This window comes from Accipiter gentilis, chromosome 5 (genome assembly GCF_929443795.1).
Source record: "Accipiter gentilis chromosome 5, bAccGen1.1, whole genome shotgun sequence".
In the NCBI taxonomy this organism is placed as follows: Eukaryota; Metazoa; Chordata; class Aves; order Accipitriformes; family Accipitridae; genus Astur; species Astur gentilis.
Window position 1 is genome coordinate 28,781,817 of NC_064884.1, and position 20,159 is coordinate 28,801,975.

The 20,159-nt window shown below is 41.7% G+C and overlaps 1 protein-coding gene across 3 annotated transcripts in view; it reads left to right on the forward strand.

The window, feature by feature from the left end:
• Positions 1-14,458: 14,458 nt before the first annotated feature.
• The window catches only part of AIG1 (androgen induced 1), a 124,208-nt gene continuing 118,507 nt past the window's right edge, over positions 14,459-20,159 (forward strand). Inside the window, exon 1 of one of the 3 annotated variants that reach the window (XM_049800290.1) lies at positions 14,459-14,761. In XM_049800290.1, the coding sequence (XP_049656247.1) occupies positions 14,621-14,761 (141 nt within the window). In that variant the 5' untranslated portion in view covers positions 14,459-14,620. The remainder of the gene's footprint in view (positions 14,762-20,159) is intronic. The other 2 variants (XR_007506013.1, XM_049800289.1) reach the window with 2 other exon arrangements.

The window sequence follows — 20,159 nt, forward strand, 5'->3', positions numbered from 1 at the left end:
ATTATGTTCTTCTGGTGAGCAATAATTGTCTAATTTTCAATAACAACATTCATCCCAAGGTTTGGTTTAGTTCCAGTGGTATCACTTTGAAATCTTCCTCACAAACTTCAGTTTTAAAATCTAATATTCTTACATTAATAGTCTGCAAGATGCAAATGCTGGCAAAAAAAGAAGAGTCAGTTTTCTGACTAAAAGCCTTTCAAAAAACTTAATTTTTCATTGCATTCATACAAAAGACAAATGGACTTGGGAAGAAGATGCAGTAATTCTTCCTGAATAAATACCTTCTAGTAGCAAGTTTCCCTGTGAAGAATTTAATCTGGAAGAACTGTCTCAGAGTATGTGTAACTCAAGAGATGTATTAGATTGGATCCCTGTATTTCTCTTATATATTTACACTAACCTGACTGGTTCACATGCTTAGCTCCTTTGGACTACAGCTATAAGTGCTGGAGACCTCCTGAAATCTCTGGCCATGCTGCATTGTTCTTGGCTCTGGCATACTACGACTCAAACGGGCTTTTACTATGTAAGTTCTCAGTAGACCTATTTTTTAAGACTGTTTTCTCTGCTAACAATCTTTCATGTGCTCAGGAAAGTCACATGTACCTGTCCAGGGGGGAAATGAGCTAGCTGTGCCTATGTAGAATTAAGCAAGTAAAAAAGGAATATTGAATTCAGGAAAATGCATTTTTAATGCTCTTGAAATTATTTGCAAATATTTGTTCAAATGCTTGAATACTTTCTGACTGCAAGGTGCTTTTGCAAAGCGGGGAGGATTGTATTCACAGAACTGCAACAGGAACAGTGGAGGTTTTCCCTGCATCCTTCTTTCCCCCCTTTTTAGTTAATAATTAAGGGTTAAAATGCTTACCAAAGATATGAACAACACAAGTTCAGTTCTTTGCCTGAGAGAGTAACCCAACTACAAGGCTAAAAGGTCATGGGTATAGATGAATGAGACAGAGAGTAGATTCAAACTAGCTCTCCCACTATTTTTACATGAGTGCCTTAATGCCTAAGCTAGAGGGTAGTTGAATTTTCTACTGCTGACGCTTTTTCCTTCACATAAAATAAGCTGTCAGCAGTCAAGATCACGCTAAGCCCTCAGTCCTGCTTCAGAGATGAAACCTGAACACTAATCTTCAAAACAAAGGATATTTTATTATTTATACAAAATATATCACCACCAAAAATAATTAAAAGAACCTTCCCCACCCAAACATATTCTTTAGCATGTTGGAGAGAATAATAAGTGGGAGTTGCAGACTCTAGTCTATTCTGCTACTGGGAAGAACTGAACCAAACTTTCTCATAGACTTGGTGATTGCTTTAATCCCCGGATTATTTGGGAAAAAGAGTTAATCTTTCAGCTGCTTGTGTCCATCCTTACCTCTGCTCTCCCTCACCCATCTTTCCTACAATACAATGTTTCCAATCAAACAAAAAAGTTTTTCACATTTAAGTTATTCATATATCCCATTACAGACCGACAATTAGATGGTAACTAACTACCTATTTGCAGCCACAGACCTCTCACTTTGAACACTAGGAATTGGGGGAACTGTGAAAAACAGGATAGCAGGACTTGAATATTGTAATATCCATAAAAAGATGAAATGCAAAGGGCTGTCAAAAGTAAGAAGCATCTTAGGAACATCACCCAGTAAACACAAAGGCACTATGTAAGGAACAAATAAATTGTTAATTAGACTGCTAGAATCTAGAATGGAAGAATTTATTTCACTAAATCATATACTTGTATTTGTAACAAATCTATGTGTAAATACTGTTGATCAGTACATAATGAACTGTATTACAATCACAAATTTCTACCCACATACACATAATCACGCATGTCACGGACATTCTTGCCCTGATCTGTCACTGTGCCAATTCTCACACACTGGCATGGGTCAAAAACATCCAAAGCACATACAATAACAACACTCACATCAGTCAACTACTGTGCATTGACAATACTGAGGTACACTGCTGTGTTGTGCAGAAAACATATTCATAGCTATAAGACCCATAGACCTTAGTGAGGCTAAAAACTGTGTGTTCCTCATCTCCTGCGTACTTCATCTCCTGCCCTGGGCCTTTGACTTTTTTATTTGTGGGACACACATTTGACTTCTGCAGCATCTCTACTTTGCTGATCTATCCTTGCACTGCGTGTTTGAAAAAGCACATTTTCCCCCTATTTTCCTGCTTTTGACTGAAAACAGTGACAAAGGTGTGCACCTCCTTTCCTAGGTTAGCCTCAAACACTGCACAAAATTATAAGAACAAAAATGGCCCCTTGTTTCAGAGCAGTGGTCCATTTAGTCCAACATTCTCTCTCCAGCTGTGTCAGAAGGAGACACAATTTTGGGAGAGGTAACATTTTCCAGAAATTTACTACCTGCTTGGTAAAGTAGTACTTTTAAAATACAATTTAAACTAATGTTCTAGTTTCATTGTGTGTCTCTCAGTTTTAGAATCATGTCATTTTCATGATCTAGAACATACATCCCCCAGCCCTCAGTGAAAATTCCCAGGCTTTTTAGTCTTTTATGAGTCAGCTGCTCTATCTCCTTAACTATTTCACCTGCTTTCTCTGTATGTTTTCTGATTCCACCATGTTGTCTTGAGCTGCGGTGGCTGGAGCAGCACATAGTACCTACAGTGTGGGTGCACTGACATCTTATAAAGTGGCAGTGTGTTTCCTGTCTTGTTCTCAGTACCCTTCCTGATGATGTAGAACATTTTATTGGCTTTTTTGGCTGCTACCCTACATTGAACTGATGACTTCAAGGAAGTGTCAATGGTAACTCCAAGATCTCTTCTCTGAGTTATAACTTTTCTGTTCACATTGTGCAGACACGGAGTTTAGATTATTTTTACACAGAGTCTGCACTGAAGCTAGTATGACACCTGCTTGCCTGCTCACCCAACTTAGCAAGTTGTCTCTGGTGTTCCTTATTATTAGCACTGCATTTCATTGCCCAAAAAGAAGACTTGGAGAATTCACTGCATGCATCCTACTCCATGTCACTGATGAAGGTGTTGTATAAAACTGTTTAAATCACTGAATCCTTGTAACTGACCCCACCCTTAGTAGTGATGATTGAACTCTTTTTGTTTGCCCAATCCTTTCACCAGCTTTCAGTCCATAAAAGAACATCTCCTCCATCCCCATGAAAGATTACCTTTTGTAATAAGCACTGGTGTGGAATCGTGTCAACGATATTTTGAAAATCAGAAATATTAAGTGCCCTGAATACCCCTTATCTATGTGCTTATTGACTTCCCTCACGGAACTTCAGCAGGCGATTGAGATGGCCTTTCCTTTTACAGAAGTCATGCTGACTTCTTCACAACAGGTGATGTTTACCCATGTGATCAAGTATCTTACTCTGTAAGATATACTCTACTATCTAATCAGAATTAGAGTAATTTATTGGCCTGTAGTTCCCCAGATTTCTTTTCGAGCCCTTTTTGTAGGTCGAGGTTTCACTGGCAGTCTGGCCCAGTTGCCATTTCTATAGATCTGTGAGACAACTTGGCCAACAGTTCTGCAATTTCACATTTGAGTTCCTTCAAACTCTTGGTAGAATGCCAACTTGCCCTGCTGACTTACTATATCTAATTTGTCTATTTGGTTTAATTCAATTTGAATCCCTGTTCCTACAGCTGAAGGAAATGGGAACAGAGACTTGAAATAATTTGTCTTTGTCCCAGCCACTTGGCCAAAGCAGTAGTGATATGTTAAAATGGAAATCTGTGGAAAGAAAATAAGTCTACTGATTCTATCTGGTTATCCACAAGTAATCTGTATTGTGCTAAAAACATTGGACAGAGCAGTGATAGCAATCATAAAGGTAGTAGTGAGACACCTTTTGATTTGTACATCTGTCATAGCAATGCCAATCTACTTAAGAGACTATAAAAATGAGCTAAATTAAGAATGATCAGGGAACCCCATTCGCATTATTGAAGCATCATACAGTAAGTGCAAGAGGCAGGTGGCATAAGTGCTAAAACAAGGATGGAGAGTATGTGCTGCAGGGAATCAATCTACTGCATTAACAGCTAATGGCACACTCAGTGTTTATCCATTATTTATCACATAAATGAGTATGTACTGTCTAGACTGCAGAGGTGCTTTCATAACAGAGTGACACTGATTACTGAAAATTAAAAAATGAGAGCTGATCTTAATAAATGAATTGAAAATTAGCAAATGGTAACAAACTCCACATGGTATATCTGCTCAACCTAATAACACTGGGTTTTGTTTTGGTTTTATGAAAATTATTTGATCCATCACTATAATTTTAGAGTTTAGAGAATAATGCAAAACCTGGAAAAAAGGCAGAGGCCTTAGGATGCAATCACTTCCTGCCACTATCAGATAATTTCATTTGCATGCACACTTTCATTCTGAGCTGCATTTTGGTTTGCTTTAATATTCTGCTCATTTACTTCTTTTCCCTTTCAACTTACTGACACATTAGTGAAAACTAAGAATATCTGCTCGTACTGAGAAGAATGATGTTACTTAAAATGTATTGTGTTCCAGTTGTGGCATAGAAACTACACTCTGTGCATTGGTTTTAATGTTTTAACGATGCCAGAACACCAGTCTTGAATAAATTAGTTACATGAGCTCAGGCTTGATCACGTATCATTATCAGTGGAAGCTGTATCATTAAATTCAGAAGAAGAAGGGTCACATTTTTATCTGAGACCCACTGAAGGTGTTAAAACTGGACACAAATGTAGACAGTTCAATCAGGAAACTGTTTATAGACTAATTCTAATAAAAGTAGTACAGGGTTATTTAGGCATGCTAATTCATTCATGAAGGATAGAACTACATAAAATAAGTGGAAAAGACGTAGTACCTAGGTGTTCCCAGTACATTAAATATCTTAAAAAGATGACTTCTACATTAAGATGATTCAGTTCATAGACAGTTAGGTAACCATTTAAAATTTATACTAATGCTGAATGTTAGTAGTTTGCATTCACCTGCATGACATCCTACTCTCATCACAGACCAGTAGTTACCGAGAGACACATCCTTATATTGCAGTTAATAAGTTTTAACTAGACATGTGGCCCCTGAAAGAAAGTTGTGGGCTTCTTGCACCTGAATCGATCATATCTGTTCAGTTCCATCATAAGCAGCAAGCTGTTGTCCTGAAGTGAATCCCTTACTGATATAATAGACGCACGTGGATATGTTTTCAGTGACAAGGTGAAAAATACAAGATTTCCTCAGCTTTCATCAGGAATGTCTGCAATTTTAAAAATCCCTCTCTCCAATCATTGCTGGAAACATTCATGATATCATTTACTCTGATAAGAAGGAGAGTACATCTTACATTAGGATGCCAACAACAAACAAACAAGCAAAACCAAAAAAAAAACCAAACTCTCAAACCTTGGATTGCTTAGGTTCAGAAAACATAAAGAGTGAGGACAGTTTTGTGATTAATCTAAACCAGCCAAAACTAAATGGAGTCTTCCAAGGATTTAGATTGCACTCTGACTCCCAGTGTGCCATGTGGGCTGCTCATAAATGATAAAGCTGCTAGGTCAGTGGCTGCATAAGTACTTGCAAGACTTAAAGACACTTGAAAACAGGCTATATTTTTTTCAAAATATTCATAAACAGGATTCTTTCCATCCCCATTTACATGAATATTTTGGCAAAAAAAATGAAGTCTTGTGCATTTTCAATTATCCATAGCAATTGCCAATTACTAGAGTAACTAGTCAGATTTACCAGCTAATGTACTCCAAAAAGGCTCCTAAAGGCTTTCAAAGGTATCCTAATTATCATATTTACAGTGCCCAAGATTACCTCCAGCAAAGACATCCTAATTCAGGCTCTTCTTCTGGTTTATTCGATTGCACTTTATTAGCTAGTTATCATACTGCTAAGCCTTTTAATAAGGCTGCTTCACATCTGCTTGAACTGCCGTCCCTTCATGATGCATCTGTGAAGTGTATACAGTTGTGTTCCTTCTATAAACAGAAAACAACGGCAAAGTGACTTGCGGTTAGTCCATTCAGTTGCTGAATCTGAGATTTGGAGGCAGGAGCTGTGGCAGCCAAACTCTTCCCAAGGATATTAAGCACTAGTTTTTCTTTGCAAACACCTATTATTCCAGTGTGTCCTCTGAAGTGGTTATGTATATTGTGCAACAGTGCTGTCATTCAGGAAGGCAAGGATTATGCTTATTTCATTCACTTGTACAGAAATTCCCATGATGTAACTGTCTCAAAATATTTTTATTCTTATTTTTGTTCCAGCAAGTGGGTAGTGATAATCATAATACAGAAAAAGGTGGTTGTGAGAAAGTCCAAAGTAATTTCAATGTGTTCATTTATTCACACGTGTTTGTGGCGATTTATCTAAGAGCTCAAATGTGCAATAGTGTAGAGTTGTTTTTTTTCTGAAGGTTGGTCTAGACCTCCTGCTTCTCCCTTACTTTTCTCCTTTAAAGCATATTATCATTCTATCCTCTGCAATTAATCTCAAATGATCATCAGACTATAAAAATATACAAAGCTGAACAAACAGTAGAGAAAGTTATTCATGGGTGTTTCCCTAAACCCAGTTTGCAATTCAGTTGTTGTATCACATCAATATGTGTGTTTGTCTCCCTTTTCACTTACATTTTCAGGTTTTTATTGTGGATTTTTTTTTTCAAGCTGATTTAAAAGAGGCTTTTAGTTATGGAAATACAGACACATGGCAGATTAATAAGTGAGGAAATTACAGGAATAGTTTTCTGTCTACTATATCCACAGTGGCTTTGTGTGTCTAAGAACAAGATTTGAAAGGAGGCTGGAAGAGTGTAAATGAGTGAAGGAGGAAGGGATTTAATCCATCAGCATAGCCATGAACTGAACTAAAAAAGGGAGAAGGCAGGAAAAAAAAAAGGATACTCTGGAGACATGATGATACCTTGCCCGAAGGTTTCTTGTTCATGTTCTACTTTTCCAGAATATTAATCAGCTTTGTCCAAACATTTTTGATACATGGAGGAACAAAACCAAAAAAGCATCAGTATCCAGGAAAGCCATCCTATGGATCTATCTGTAGTGCAGTATCATTACAGTATGGCAGAGACCCCCTGCCATGGTTAGCCCAGAGAAACGTGAGCCTTCAGCAGCAGATTGTATCAAAGGGAAAGATACATACCAAAAACGAGTTTCCACACGTTGTGTAAAAGACATTTTGAGAATGAGCACTAGAATAAAAAATCAGATAGAACAACAGCTTCCAGCTGGTGATGGAGAGAGCCTGGTTACTGCTGTATTGTCTGCCAGATAGTAAAAAGCCAGAAGCGTGGCATTCTGCTGAGAGTCACTCCTACCAAGAGAGGAGGAGTTGGCAAGGATAAGCATCCTGTGCAGCAGGTCTAGCAGGTGACGGTGGGCACCTCCATGTATGCTTGGCAGCCCAAACGCAATACAAGCTTCTGCAAAGTCATCAAAGCCAAACTACTTAAAAAAAATGGCTATGCCAAATCTTTGAAATGGGTATTTGGTTACTATTGTCCTTGCTAGCCAGTGCTGTCTCTCTGCTACTGAATGAAACGCCCTCTGTATTCCACCTGTTGTATTAGAAGTGTATTACTGCTCTCCCTTGATCAGTTAAACCTTACTGCAGCTGAACCAGAAAATTATTCACCCATTCACAACGGAAGAAACGTAATGTTTACTCTATTTTATAGTGCTGCCCATTAGAGTTAGTTGTCACAGAAAATTATCTGTTGTTTGTTTAAGAAAATACTTTATTTTTTTAATATTTCAGGTTTCTTCAGAAGTCCAAGATGTAACTGCATGAAGTATAATTACATATTTATATTTTTAAAATAAATGAAGAAATAGTTCTTGCTGAGAGAAACTTTCAGTCAGGACACAAGACAGGAAGTTTTACTAGTTCAGTTTTATGGATAAGAATTTGGGGTAGAGATAGGGTGCAGATAAAAAATTCAACAACTTTTCATTGGTGATTTAGGGGTAGAGATTTTTTTTCCAATTCGTAAAATACACATATTAAGTCTCCAGCACAAATTAACGATTATATAACTCTTTTATGCAAGCAATGCTACATAAGTGGTGAGGAGCACCTGCATCATTCCAATTCCTTGTTTCTCACCCCACCTCTAACTCCTTTGCCCAGGTGTTCAGAGGAGGTAGCATGGTGATGCACTTAAGGGATTTAAGCCACCAGAGAGCTGATTTTAACCAGATAATCTAGAAAGTTGAGGCAGGGCGAATTATGTGTTAATCACATATGTACTTCCATTTACACTACAGCATCACAGAGTTGTTGAGGTTGGAAGGGACCTCTCAAGATCATGTAGTTGAATACCCCTGCTCAAGCAGGGTCTGCTACAGCAGGTTGCCCAGGACCACGTCCACATGGGTTTTGAATATTTCCACACATGCAGAGTGCACAGCTTTTCTGGGCAACCTGTTCCCATGTTAAACCATTATGATAGTAAACAGCATTATTTTCTTATGTTCAGATGGGATTTCATGTGTTTCAAAGGTACCTGGTAACAATTGTTATGTCAGGACTGCCTTCTATCAGAAGGGTCTAAGAGAAGACAGCCACTCAGTGCACAGTTACATGCAGGGTTAAATTTTCTGGCTTTATAATTATTTGTGGAAATTTTGTTTGTCTTCTTTTGCACATTTTTAATGACTAAGAAGCTGACTCATGTTTCCCCATGGCAAGCAGTTCTGCTTTTTTACTGTTCATTGGTACTCCTAAATAATACTGCATAACCAGCCTGTTCAACAATTTGATGATAGGTAGATGTAGCGTAAGGGGTAAGCTCTTTAAACAGGATAGCAGGTAATTTATAACTGTGCACTGCATATACGTAAACTGTTTCCCAAAGCCTACATCCCTCTGTGGGATTGCATGCTCCAGGGGAAGAATGTTTGCTCTGGTTTACAGGGGGCCACATCATCTCTGTGGGCAGGTAGAATAGTCCGTCAGTATTGCTCTTCTGCATCTCAGAGGCCTGTTACCTGCACTAACACCGACTGATGTAATCAGCAGAAAGCATATGAAATTAAGATATAAAATCCTTACCCTGTGTGCTGGTTTTGACTGGGATAGAGTTAATTTTCTTCATACTAGCTGGCATGGGGCTGTGTTCTGGATTTGTGCTGGAAACAGTGTTGATAACTCAGGGATATTTTCGTTACTGCTGAGCAGCGCTTACCCAGAGCCAAGGGCTTTTCTGCCTCTCACCCCACCCCACCAGCGAGGAGGCTGGGGGCGCACAAGAAGCTGGGAGGGGGCACAGCTGGGACAGCTGACCATATGACGTCATGCTCAGCATATAAAGAAGAAGAAAGGGGAGCGCGTTCAGAGTTACAGCGTTTGTCTTCCCAAGTAACCATTACGCGTGATGGAGCCCTGCTTTCCTGGAGATGGCTGAACGCCTGCCTGCCCATGGGAAGTCCTGAACGAATCCCTTGTTTCACTTTGCTTGCACGCACAACTTTTGCTTTACCTATGAAACTGTCTGTACCTCAATCCACAAGTTTTCTCACTTTTACTTTTCCGACTCTCTCCCCCGTCCCATAGAGGGGGAGTGAGTGAGAGAGCGGCTGTGTGGTGCTTAGTTGCCGGCTGGGGTTAAACCGGGACGCTGTGAAACAGCTTTGTTGCACACAATGTATCTGATCCAAATGTGAAGAAAAGTTCATCTGCTTACACAGTCCCCGCGTCACTTACAGATTCAAACCTCCTCATTTGTACAACAAGGCTTTTTCTTTATAAAATCATCACGTTGGGAAATTCTAACTTAACAAGGAAGATGAATGCAGCAAGTTTTATCTGCTTGTTTCTCCTATACAGCAAGAAAGTTCATGGTCTTTCAGGACAAAGCAAAGTTTAACTTGCAGAGAGGATGAATGAATTTCCAGCTGCCCCAAACTTTGTTCCACCTATCTCTTGGTCATTTCTGCTCCAGCTCTATTTCCCATTGTTAAACACATATATATATATATTTGAATACTTAGTATAAAATATGCCGAATTAGTAACATTACTGTAATTCTTAAACCTAAACTTGAAACTAAATTGGCAATAATCAGTCATCATACAAACAAGTAGCTCCAGAAGTCTTATTAAACACATTGCTCTTTACACCTGTATAAATGTGGTCTTTTCATTTTTATTATCTTTTTTTTTTTTTTGCTTGATCCCTCAATTTTTATCATGTATACCTCTTCAAAGTAAATGAAGAAATAAAAATTTGCCTAAACGTCATTAGTAGTATTAACAATGGGCCCAGTTACAGCAGATAACTGTCTTTACCAAAGATTCTGAGTTGAATCCTCCTCTGATATGTGGGACCATTTACTATCCAACCAAAGAGCCATATATTAAATATATACATATCAACTGAGAACATTTCTAAAATGCTTCTCTTAGGCACAGGCAAGCTTTTTTCAATAATTTTGTGTTGATTTTTAACTTGCAATGTTTCAGTAATTTCACTTACATTCATGACAAGAAAGCTTCGTTTTTGCATGTCTGCTTATGTGGGAGTCACACTCCCACACATCCAAATACACTTACCTTGGCACAGTTTGTACACTCTGCCTCAAATATTAGAAATTGCAGTATCAGGTGCATCACCATGAACACATTGTGATGAGGCAGTATTACCAATTTCCTATGAATTCAAGCATGCATTATTATGCTTATTATTATTGCTTTGGAGGCAACTGCTTGTGGCATAATTCCTTGTAAACAACTCATTTGCATTTAAAGCAATTGCTTAAGAAAAGGCACCTCACAGGTCTCAAAACATCTCTCAAAGCTCATTCACCAATATTTACTAATAGCTTCGATATTCACAAAATACAATGCTGTTCAGAAATTCAAATGTCATTCCTTTAAAAAAAAAAAAACCAATCCAAAATACCACCCCACCACCAAAAAACTCGTAAGCTTTCTCATCTGCTAGCCTGCATAGAAAAGATTAAATCTTGGACTCCAAGATATTACACTTTATTCTGCCAAGATGCCAAGTAGCAAAACCATCATGCTACTCATTTTATATTAGCAGTTGGATGGGAAACCCACCTTTTAAGTTCTTTTTTCCACTCAGTTCTCTGACAGATTTTTAGGCATCTTGCCCGCCCCCCCCCCCCCCCCCCCCCAGTAGGCAGCATTTATTAACATCTCCCATCCCAGACACACCAGTGCTTTGGACTCTCTCTCCTTTGTAAAGCCGTTTCTCATTTCTACTGAATGACAAGTATGACCTGTGTCAAAGTCCCACTTTCAAATAAACTCATACTATGTGACTTATGAAAATTCAGTTGAGGTTTTTCACAATTTACATTCAAAAAATTATTTAAACATCAGGATCTGAAAAATCACAGGCTAGCACTGAATATTGTATTTTACATGTTTATAGTCTACCTTACTATGATTTATGCATTTAATCAAAAACCTGAAATGTAAACATTTTACAAAGTACCAATATAGCATTCATATTGCAATATAAAGGGCAAATTAGTAAACTTCTCATTTTTACTTTGCTGAAAAAAATTAAGACCAAATCCAAATAATAAAATCCACCGCAAACCCATTTCAATCAGTCACAAAAGACCTTGCTGCTTTTCTCTCAATAGACAGGGAGTACAAAGTCCACAGTAGCACATGAAGGCTAATGGCAGCCTACAATCTAATTAGCCCTTATTATAATACTGTCCAGAGATTCAACAGATACTTCTTTAGAAAGGACACAGGCACAAAGAACCCACCCACAAAAGAGTTACTTTTCCTTTCAGAGGTCTAGAATTGTGTAATAAAGAAGAGCGTTGGACCAGGAAGAAGCTTGGCTGAGCCTGGCATGTTAGTTAGCCTGCCTGGAGATTTTCTTGACTGAAAGAAAAAAAAATTGGGGAGCAAGAGTTGCTTACACATTCTGCTTCATTTAGACTCTCACCTTGGCTTACAAGGCTGAGTGAAAGTTTTTCTTTGTATGAGGTTAAGATTTTCCGTGAGCTTTGCTGAGATTTCTATGGAAGATTGGAGAGCAGAACTGAAGAGCGTTCAAATGGGGCTCCAAAAAGCCTGGGTAGTTTTTAAAAAGTTTTGAGGATGCTGTGACCCTGGAGGCTGTTTAAATACATGTGACTAAAAGGCAAACAGGGCATGGTGGTTATCAAGTTATGTTCAGCGAGTGTTAATGTCTGTGGTGCCTTATTAGTGACACAGAGGTGACCCAAGGAGTGAGTTCCTGTAAGTCGCAAGAGGTGCAATTAGAAAAGTAGGGGACAGACTGCCTAAGGCTTAGACAGCCCCAAACTCTTCCTATCAGAGGCTGATCACAAGACACAAGGGTGTGCACAGCTATGTAATCAGTCACGCTCTGGAGCTCCGCACAGAGTAACTTGCCTTTGAGAACTTAAAACGCTGAAGTCCAGCAAGACTTGCACACTAAGGATCCCTCTACAGTAGCACTGAAGTTCAGATGAACAGTGTATTTTAGAAGTAAATCTCCTGATCATCTGGACTGATACTGTGCTGTGGTTTATAACTTGACAGGAGTTTCAGAAAGCAAGCCGGACTCCTTTTGAATAAAACCAAACCAGAAGATGTGATCCAGGGGTTCACTTAATGCGCTCCAGCCACCAATGCATCTTCAGTCCACAGGTCCAGAGAAGAGCTATTCGGAAGTGAAACCTCCTGCAATGCATACAGTACAGACACCAGGTCCTCAGCAGCAATTGTGCTGCTTTACAGATCCACTTGTACTGGGTCACACTGCTGATGTTGCTAGTCTGGTCTCCTGTTGCATTGCAGACCATTACATTTCACTCAGATACCTCTTACACTGAACCCCGAGACTTCAATGAGACCAAACCCTTTTAGCCTCCAAGACTAAAATACGTGCCACAAACAACAGAAGGGTCTGACTGCCCAATGTACTTGCTGGGGCCTGTGAACTGATAGGTAAGATAACCTAAAGGATCCAGTGGGAAATTCATGCTCCATGCTTCTAGAGGGTTCTTTGTCCATGCCTGACATACAATTCCTCTGCGTAAGCAGAGATCTTAAGCTGTGCTAATTTCATCTAGGATAGCTGCTAGCGTGTTTTCTCCTAAAAGCCCTTCATTTTTGCAGAACTTGAGCACAGCAGAGACCAGATGAAAAGGCTTTGACTCTCTGTAATGGAATAGAAGCAGGGAATGCACTGCACAGTCACGGATGCTTTTTGCTTTCTAGTAGCTTAACTATGATGAAGCACCTTATTGTTCCAATATTTATTTCAGAAGACAGATGTATGGAGATGGTGTTTACAGAAGTGGTTTGTCTATCCAAGGCCAGACATCACTCCCTTTAAAGTAACTTTCCAGATGGTGGAGCAATTTAAGATTGGCCCTGCAATCGAGCACTTCAAGACCCTTTCTTTCCTGTTCAGGGTGTGGAAGTCCAAGCACGAGACCCCCCCATATTGCTTCCAGCGTCAAGAATCCCTTTGGTGATCAAACCCCTGCTGATGGAAACGGTCATTCCTTACGGGGCCGGTACTCCACCCAACGCTTTAACCCACGGATATCGAGGTCCCCATCTCACAGCGGCCGCGGGTATTGGAAAGCGGCACTTCTAGCGATTGTGCGTGTGCGCGCCACGAACGGGAACGCCGAGGATTGAGCGTGCCTCGGAAACACACGCGGGAGGACAGGTGCTCTCCCCGGCGGGGCAGCTGTACGGGCGGCGGGCGCTGCCCGCGGCGCGGAGCACGGCACACGGCGTAGGGCCGGACCCCCGTTCAGCCCGCCGGCCCCTCGAGCGCGCCCGCCCGAGGGCACCTGCTCCAACGGCCGCCGCAACGGCGGCCGGGCCCTGCGCCCCGCCGCCCGCCCGCTGCGGCGGGGCCAGATAGGCGCCACAGCGTTTCGCGATGCGCCGGTTCAAGACCGTAACTGCTGCTGCACTGTATTTTTCGCTTGAAAATGCGGGCAACCGGGCTCTGCAACTGCCTTACCGCCCGCGTTCACGATCCTGCCCTCCCGGGGGCGGCGCGCCTGAGGGACGCGGGTCCCTCGGGCAGGGCCGCGCCGCCGCCCCGGCCCCGGCCCCGGCCCCGGCCCCGGCCCCGCACCTGCCAGCCCCCGGGCACCTAGCGCCGCCGGAGCGGCGCGGCGAGAGCAGCGATGGGAGGCGGCGGGCATGCCCCTCCGCTCCCCCGGGAGCGGCCCGGCCTCTTCCCGCCCGGGGAGCCGCGGCTCGGGAGGGCGCCGAGCCCGCCAGCCGGGCTGCTGCCAGCAGCGCCGGCACCGCCGCCGCCGCCGCCCCCCCCCCCCTCCGCCGCCGCCGCCGCCGCCGCCGCCGCCTGCCCCGCGCCGCTGCGGGCCGTCGCCGCGCCGCGCGGCCCTTCCGCTCCGCTGCGCTCCGCCCCGGCCGGGGCCGACGGCGGCGCGGGGGCGCTGGGAGTCCCGCCCGCACGGGCACGGGCGCGCACACGCACACCACACACACACGCACGCGGAAGTGCACCCCGAGCTGGCTCGCAGCCCGCCGCCGCCGCCGCCGCCGCCGAGGCCGCCCCGGCGCAGCGTGCAACATGGCGCTGGTGCCCTGCCAGGTGCTGCGCGCCGCCATCCTCCTGTCCTATTGCTCCATCCTGTGCAATTACAAGGCCATTGACATGCCCGCGCATCAGACCTATGGAGGCAGCTGGAAATTTCTGACCTTCATAGACCTGGTAAGTGCCCCCGGCGGCCGTGGCCCTGCCCCCTCCCTCCGGCTGCCCGTTTAACGGCCGCGGCCCCGCGCGGGAGCCCCCGCAGGCGGCGGCCCTGCTCGACGGCAGCGCCATGAGGTGACCTTAAAGCGGGGACGGCGACGTGTTGTGACTCCGGGGCCGGCCGTGAGAGGAGCCCGCCGGACCCCGCGGCAGCGGAGCCGGGTGGTTGGAGCGGAGGAGGAGACGGACAAAGCCGAGGGGCTGCTGCCTGTGAGCGGCCGTGGGGAAGGTGCGCCTGACGCCCTGTCACCGCGGTGCTGAGGCTGTGTTTCGCCTTTCTTAATGGCTGACAGTAAACACCAGAACCCGCTGGTCCCAGCCTTCGGCTCCCGTGTGCTGTCAAAATAGGAAACATGTCTTGCTTCTTTTGGCCCATCCGAGGAGTCCATCCCTGACAGGTGCAAGTGCGTGAGAGTGACGCAAAAAATGTTGGGCAACACAACCTGCCGGATCCAGTTAGTTTTGGTGGCAAATCCAACGAGCCTACAAAACAAAAGATGTTTTCCTTTCACTTTTCTTCATGAGGGTCCAGATCTGGAACAGTCACGAGCATGCTGGCCTGCTGGAAAACACCAGGTGCTGGCCAGGGGCTATTTTTGCCCTGAGCTTCCAAATTCCTAGCCTTGCTGCCTCCACAACAGTGTTCCCCTAGTGCAGGTGGAAGGAGAGGGAGCAGGAGGAAGAGAGGGGATGGGAGGAGAAACCTGGGTTTCTGGATTAGAAATATGATAGCCAATTTACACCTAGTAGCTAGAGCAAAATAGTTTTTTTTCTTTGAATCCACAGTGTAAATAGGTGAGAAATTCTGCGGTTCCTACAGAGTTACAGAAGAGTCCCAAAATGCAAGTATTTCAGTGCTTCCCAGTGATAAAACCTCTCTCGGAACCTCATTGTAGATTCACAAGTATTGCCACTATTGCCTACACACTTCATACCTAGTCAGTACGTTGAGTTTGTGAGTTTGGAGACCGAACTCGAGCACTATTAACCTGGCAGGTCAAGTGTGCAAGTTTCTGGATCAGGATTAAGCTGAGGTTCACTGAGGTCCATATTTTATTTGGAGGGAAGAAGCACCTACCTTATTTTGCATTTAGCCAGGGTAATTTTTGTGCTGAGTGCCAAAAATTTGCTGTATCTCTGAGGATCCATACCCATAGCTAGTGCTTTTACTGTGATTGTAGAAGGGCATCTTAAGGCCTGATGGCCTTAAGAAAGGCAAAGTAGAATCTAAATTTTTTTTTTCCTTTTGGGCTGCTGAACAGTACTGTCAGTAATATTAATTGGTAGAAGTTAGCGTCAAGTCCCACTAAGTTAGGAGGGACAATAATCTTGCCTTTGAGTCTCCTTCACCTTTTCCTCTGTTCTCCTAGCCCTGACAGTTGCTTGAGGCTGTCATACAGTGAAAATAACATTTGGCAGTACATGATATTCATCATTTCCCAAAAACTATTGTCTGCTGTCTGTGGCAAGTTCATGTGGACTTTCCCATCAAAGCATGCACATGGTTCAGGCTACTTCTGTCGTGGCCCAAAGGGTCAAGGTAAATATGTAGTGCTTTCTAAAATGTCTAAAACAGTTATCAACTGCAGCTAGTCATTTCTGTCCTTTAGCTAATAGTTGTCATGTGTTTCTCATAGTCAAGTCCGGTAGCTGAGAAAAGGTTAGCAATTCCTTACAATCTTCAGTCCTTCCAAATTAATGCATCCAACGACTTGAATGCCTTTCTCAGTGACTAGCCAGCACATAAACCTCTCCACTTGTCAACAATATTTACTTACATCCAAAAGGCCCTGGTGGCATCTTATCTAAGCAAATCTATCTTTCTGTCTCCTGGGACAACCGGGAGACTTGAAGAAACAAAACCTGTTAGATTCCTGAAGAGGATACCAGGAGGCGTGGTTGGAGGTTATTAAGCAAATTTCCAAAATACTGTATGTTGATTAAGTCTTGAAAAGCTGTTCCGTAAGTTTCACTTTCCTCAACCATGTGCATTGTTCCTGTGTCAGTCACATTCAAGGGCTGTCTAGACAAAATATCATTAATGCCAGAGTCTTGGCAGACGTGTGTTCTTGCTACAGATTGTACCTCCACAAGCAGAGATTTCATCTTTGACGTCACAGAAGCGCTTAGAAATTCTTTCTGTTTCCAAAAACTGCTAGCAATTTTTGAGAAAAGTGAGTTTGTGACTTGAATCTGAAAAGTAATATGGATTTTTTTTTAATCTGTCCATTTGTAAAGGGACATTCCTTTCCAGTCTTAGCATCAATAAATGTCTTGGAGATTTAGGTAGCTGGCTTTGCAAAGGTGCTGTGTGAAATGATTTACAGTTATCTGCAGGTAATATAATTTTGAATTGAATTATGAAAAACTAATAGTTTGGACTCTAAAACACAAGACACAGTAAAGTATTCTAACTGTATGCATTAATCTGAATAGTAGACTTGCAGCTCTTACACTGTTTACAGAAGTTGAGCATTATGAGGAAGTTGTTTAATACAAAGCTTAAAACTATAATGTCCCTGTCCATCCATAATATTTTGAATGTTCATACCTAAGATTTTCTTGGATGCCAATATTTGTGCTTAATCTCTCCTGTCCTTGTATTAAGAAAAAAAACAAGCACAACTGATGACTTCCTTTAACTGCTGTCATTCTGATGACTGACTCAGTTTTTTTGCAGTTGCGAATGTGGTGGCAACATTCCATGAAACACCCATGTCAGTGGAATATTTTTCTGGTTTGTGAAGCAAATGTACTGGCAGTTTGTTTTGCCATTACACTGGTGATGCTCCTCGCTGTTGCTGCTAACAATTGTTTCTCCGCTTCAGACTTTCTCCCAGGTATGTAGAGATGGTAGATACTTACCCTGCTTATCCAAAAGATGGTAAAGATATCTGCCTGTGGATACCTGTGGATTCCAAAACACTTCAGAAAAGAGAACAGTGTCCTTTTCGTCATTTACAGGGTGGGAAACTGAGGTACGAAGAGGTAAAGAGTTGCTGCCAAGACCAGTCAGTGGGCCCAGCAGATCAAATTATTGAACTGAACATTCAGGCTAGTTCAAAACTACAACACATTGCTTTCATTTAGCCTCACAACACAAACCAAGACCCAAAGTTAGTTTCTGTGAAAACAGTGAAGAACTGGATTCAGATGGGATATTTTAAGAGGTGTGCCTAAAATTTCTTGTATAGCTGCCTTTGTTAGACTCAGATTCACCATGCTTTAGTAGTGGACTGCTGCAGGACTGCCCTGTCCTGTGCCACAGCCCATAAATTCGTTGTTGAGCCTCATAGTTGAAAGTTAACTTAGAGCGAAATGATGCCAGTATAAAATGATACTTTGCAACAAGTTTGTCAGCTGCCTAAGTCTCTCAGATTTTTTCTACTTGTACCACTCTTTGTTCAGTTCTGTAAGTACTTGAAGTAGCTGAATTAAAGAAAATAGTACTTGAATTAAAGATAACTAGGTCATCTTGCATACAATGGAATCACACACCTGCCTTTATAAATACGAATCTGTTGCACCAACTTGTCTAAAATGGCAGGATCTTTGCTGTTGCAGGGGTTAAGTTTTGTTCTTCAGTTTCTCTTGGCTCTCTTAGCGTTGTTGAGAGGAGGCAAAAATAAATAGAATTTGTATTTTGGAATAAAGTGGACCCTGTGGGTGCCGGAAGAAGACCAGTTCTACTTTTTGTGTTCGGGTGTGTGTGATAATTAGCAGAAAAGTAGCTTAGAGTTAAAATAAGTATGTATCTCCTTAGTAAGGGGTGTGGTGGTCTAAATAGCCTCTAGTTTTCTTTGTGTAGTTTCTGTGAAAACATTCCTCAAAGAAGCTACAGTAAACCAAGATACTATTGCACACACATAGGCATGCATTAACAAAATACTGTTTGGGTTTTTTCTTAATCTTAAGGTCTCTCTGATATGCTGAACAGGGTAGTTACAGAGACAAAAAGTAAGGCTAGATTTTTTGAAGCAGTCTCAAGTGTTATGTTTTATGTTTATGATTAATAGTCCTATTTTGAATAACAGAATGTTAATGTGGGTATTCATACAGCTTGATTCAGGGCAGCCAAAGCTAGAGAGGAATTGATTTTGCTCATATATAAATTTGCCTGGCCTTATACTTTTATTATTGTCTTGAAAGAAATAGTAGGATGTCTGTGTGTGAACTTTTATATGTTGTCTGGCAGATTTTATTCTACAAAAAACAGGTACAAGCTCTGTTCCCAGCACATTTTTTGCTAGTACATGTTGTATTTGTTTTACAGAAAATACCTTCAGATTTAGTTTGATTAAATTTGAGTAAGTCATCAGAACTTAGTTCATTTCTTGTCTTTGGAAGATTTCAGAGGGGCATGTTAACTATAGGACAAGAAAACAGAGTTAATAGATTTGTCATTTACTTATTAGTGTATTTAATTACTTATGAAGTTATATGAGATACGGTTACTAGACAACAAAAAAAGATATAGCAGCTTAACAAAGCATGGCTAAAAATTATAGGTGATTTGTGCCCAATTTGGGTTTAGTCGTGCTGATAGGAAATGAAATTACCAGAAAATGTCAGAGGCCAGAAGATTCAGAATTAAGGAACAGTAAACTGCTGTTGGTGCGGTATCTGAAGTTGAGCAAGTTTCATTGCTAACTGTATGGATTAAAATTACCACAGCACAGAGGACAGAAGTAAAAACACATTCCACGCTCTATGGAATGTAACTATGACTCTTTTCCAGGATTTCCTTTAGTAAAATGAATTTCACCTTCTGCTTTCCTCTTTCATCATCCATAAAGTTACCGTGGTATTCAAGTGTTTTATGGCTTTTGGGTGAAAAGATTACAGAAGTATAAAATATTATTATGTATTATTCCCAAAGGTAATTCATCACCATGTCTAAATATCTCAGTGTTCTTACTATAACAGAGAATACAGACAATGGAGTGTTTATCAGTTTACAGAGAAAGAAAGGGATTGCTTTTTGAGGAATAACAAGGTGAGGTTTCTTAATGGTGCTTAATGTATTTGAGAGAAAAGGCAATGATATACGTAAGGAAGCCTTTTAATAAGTGTGTGTTTTAGAGCTTTCTTTTTCCCTTTCAGGTTGTAAACATGTCAGAGAAACAGTTACGTATCTTGCCGTCAATGCTGTAATAAAAATGCAATATTATCACCATTTCTTATTCATAGACCCATGTTTTCCATCTGCTTTTGGTAGCAATATTACAAATTGACTGGAATTTGAGCACTACATTGAAGAGTTCCATTTTCACATTGCATTAGCATGTCTTTATTTTACAATTGGACTTAAATATGTTGAACATTTAATTTGGGAATTATTAGGAAAGTTATGGCT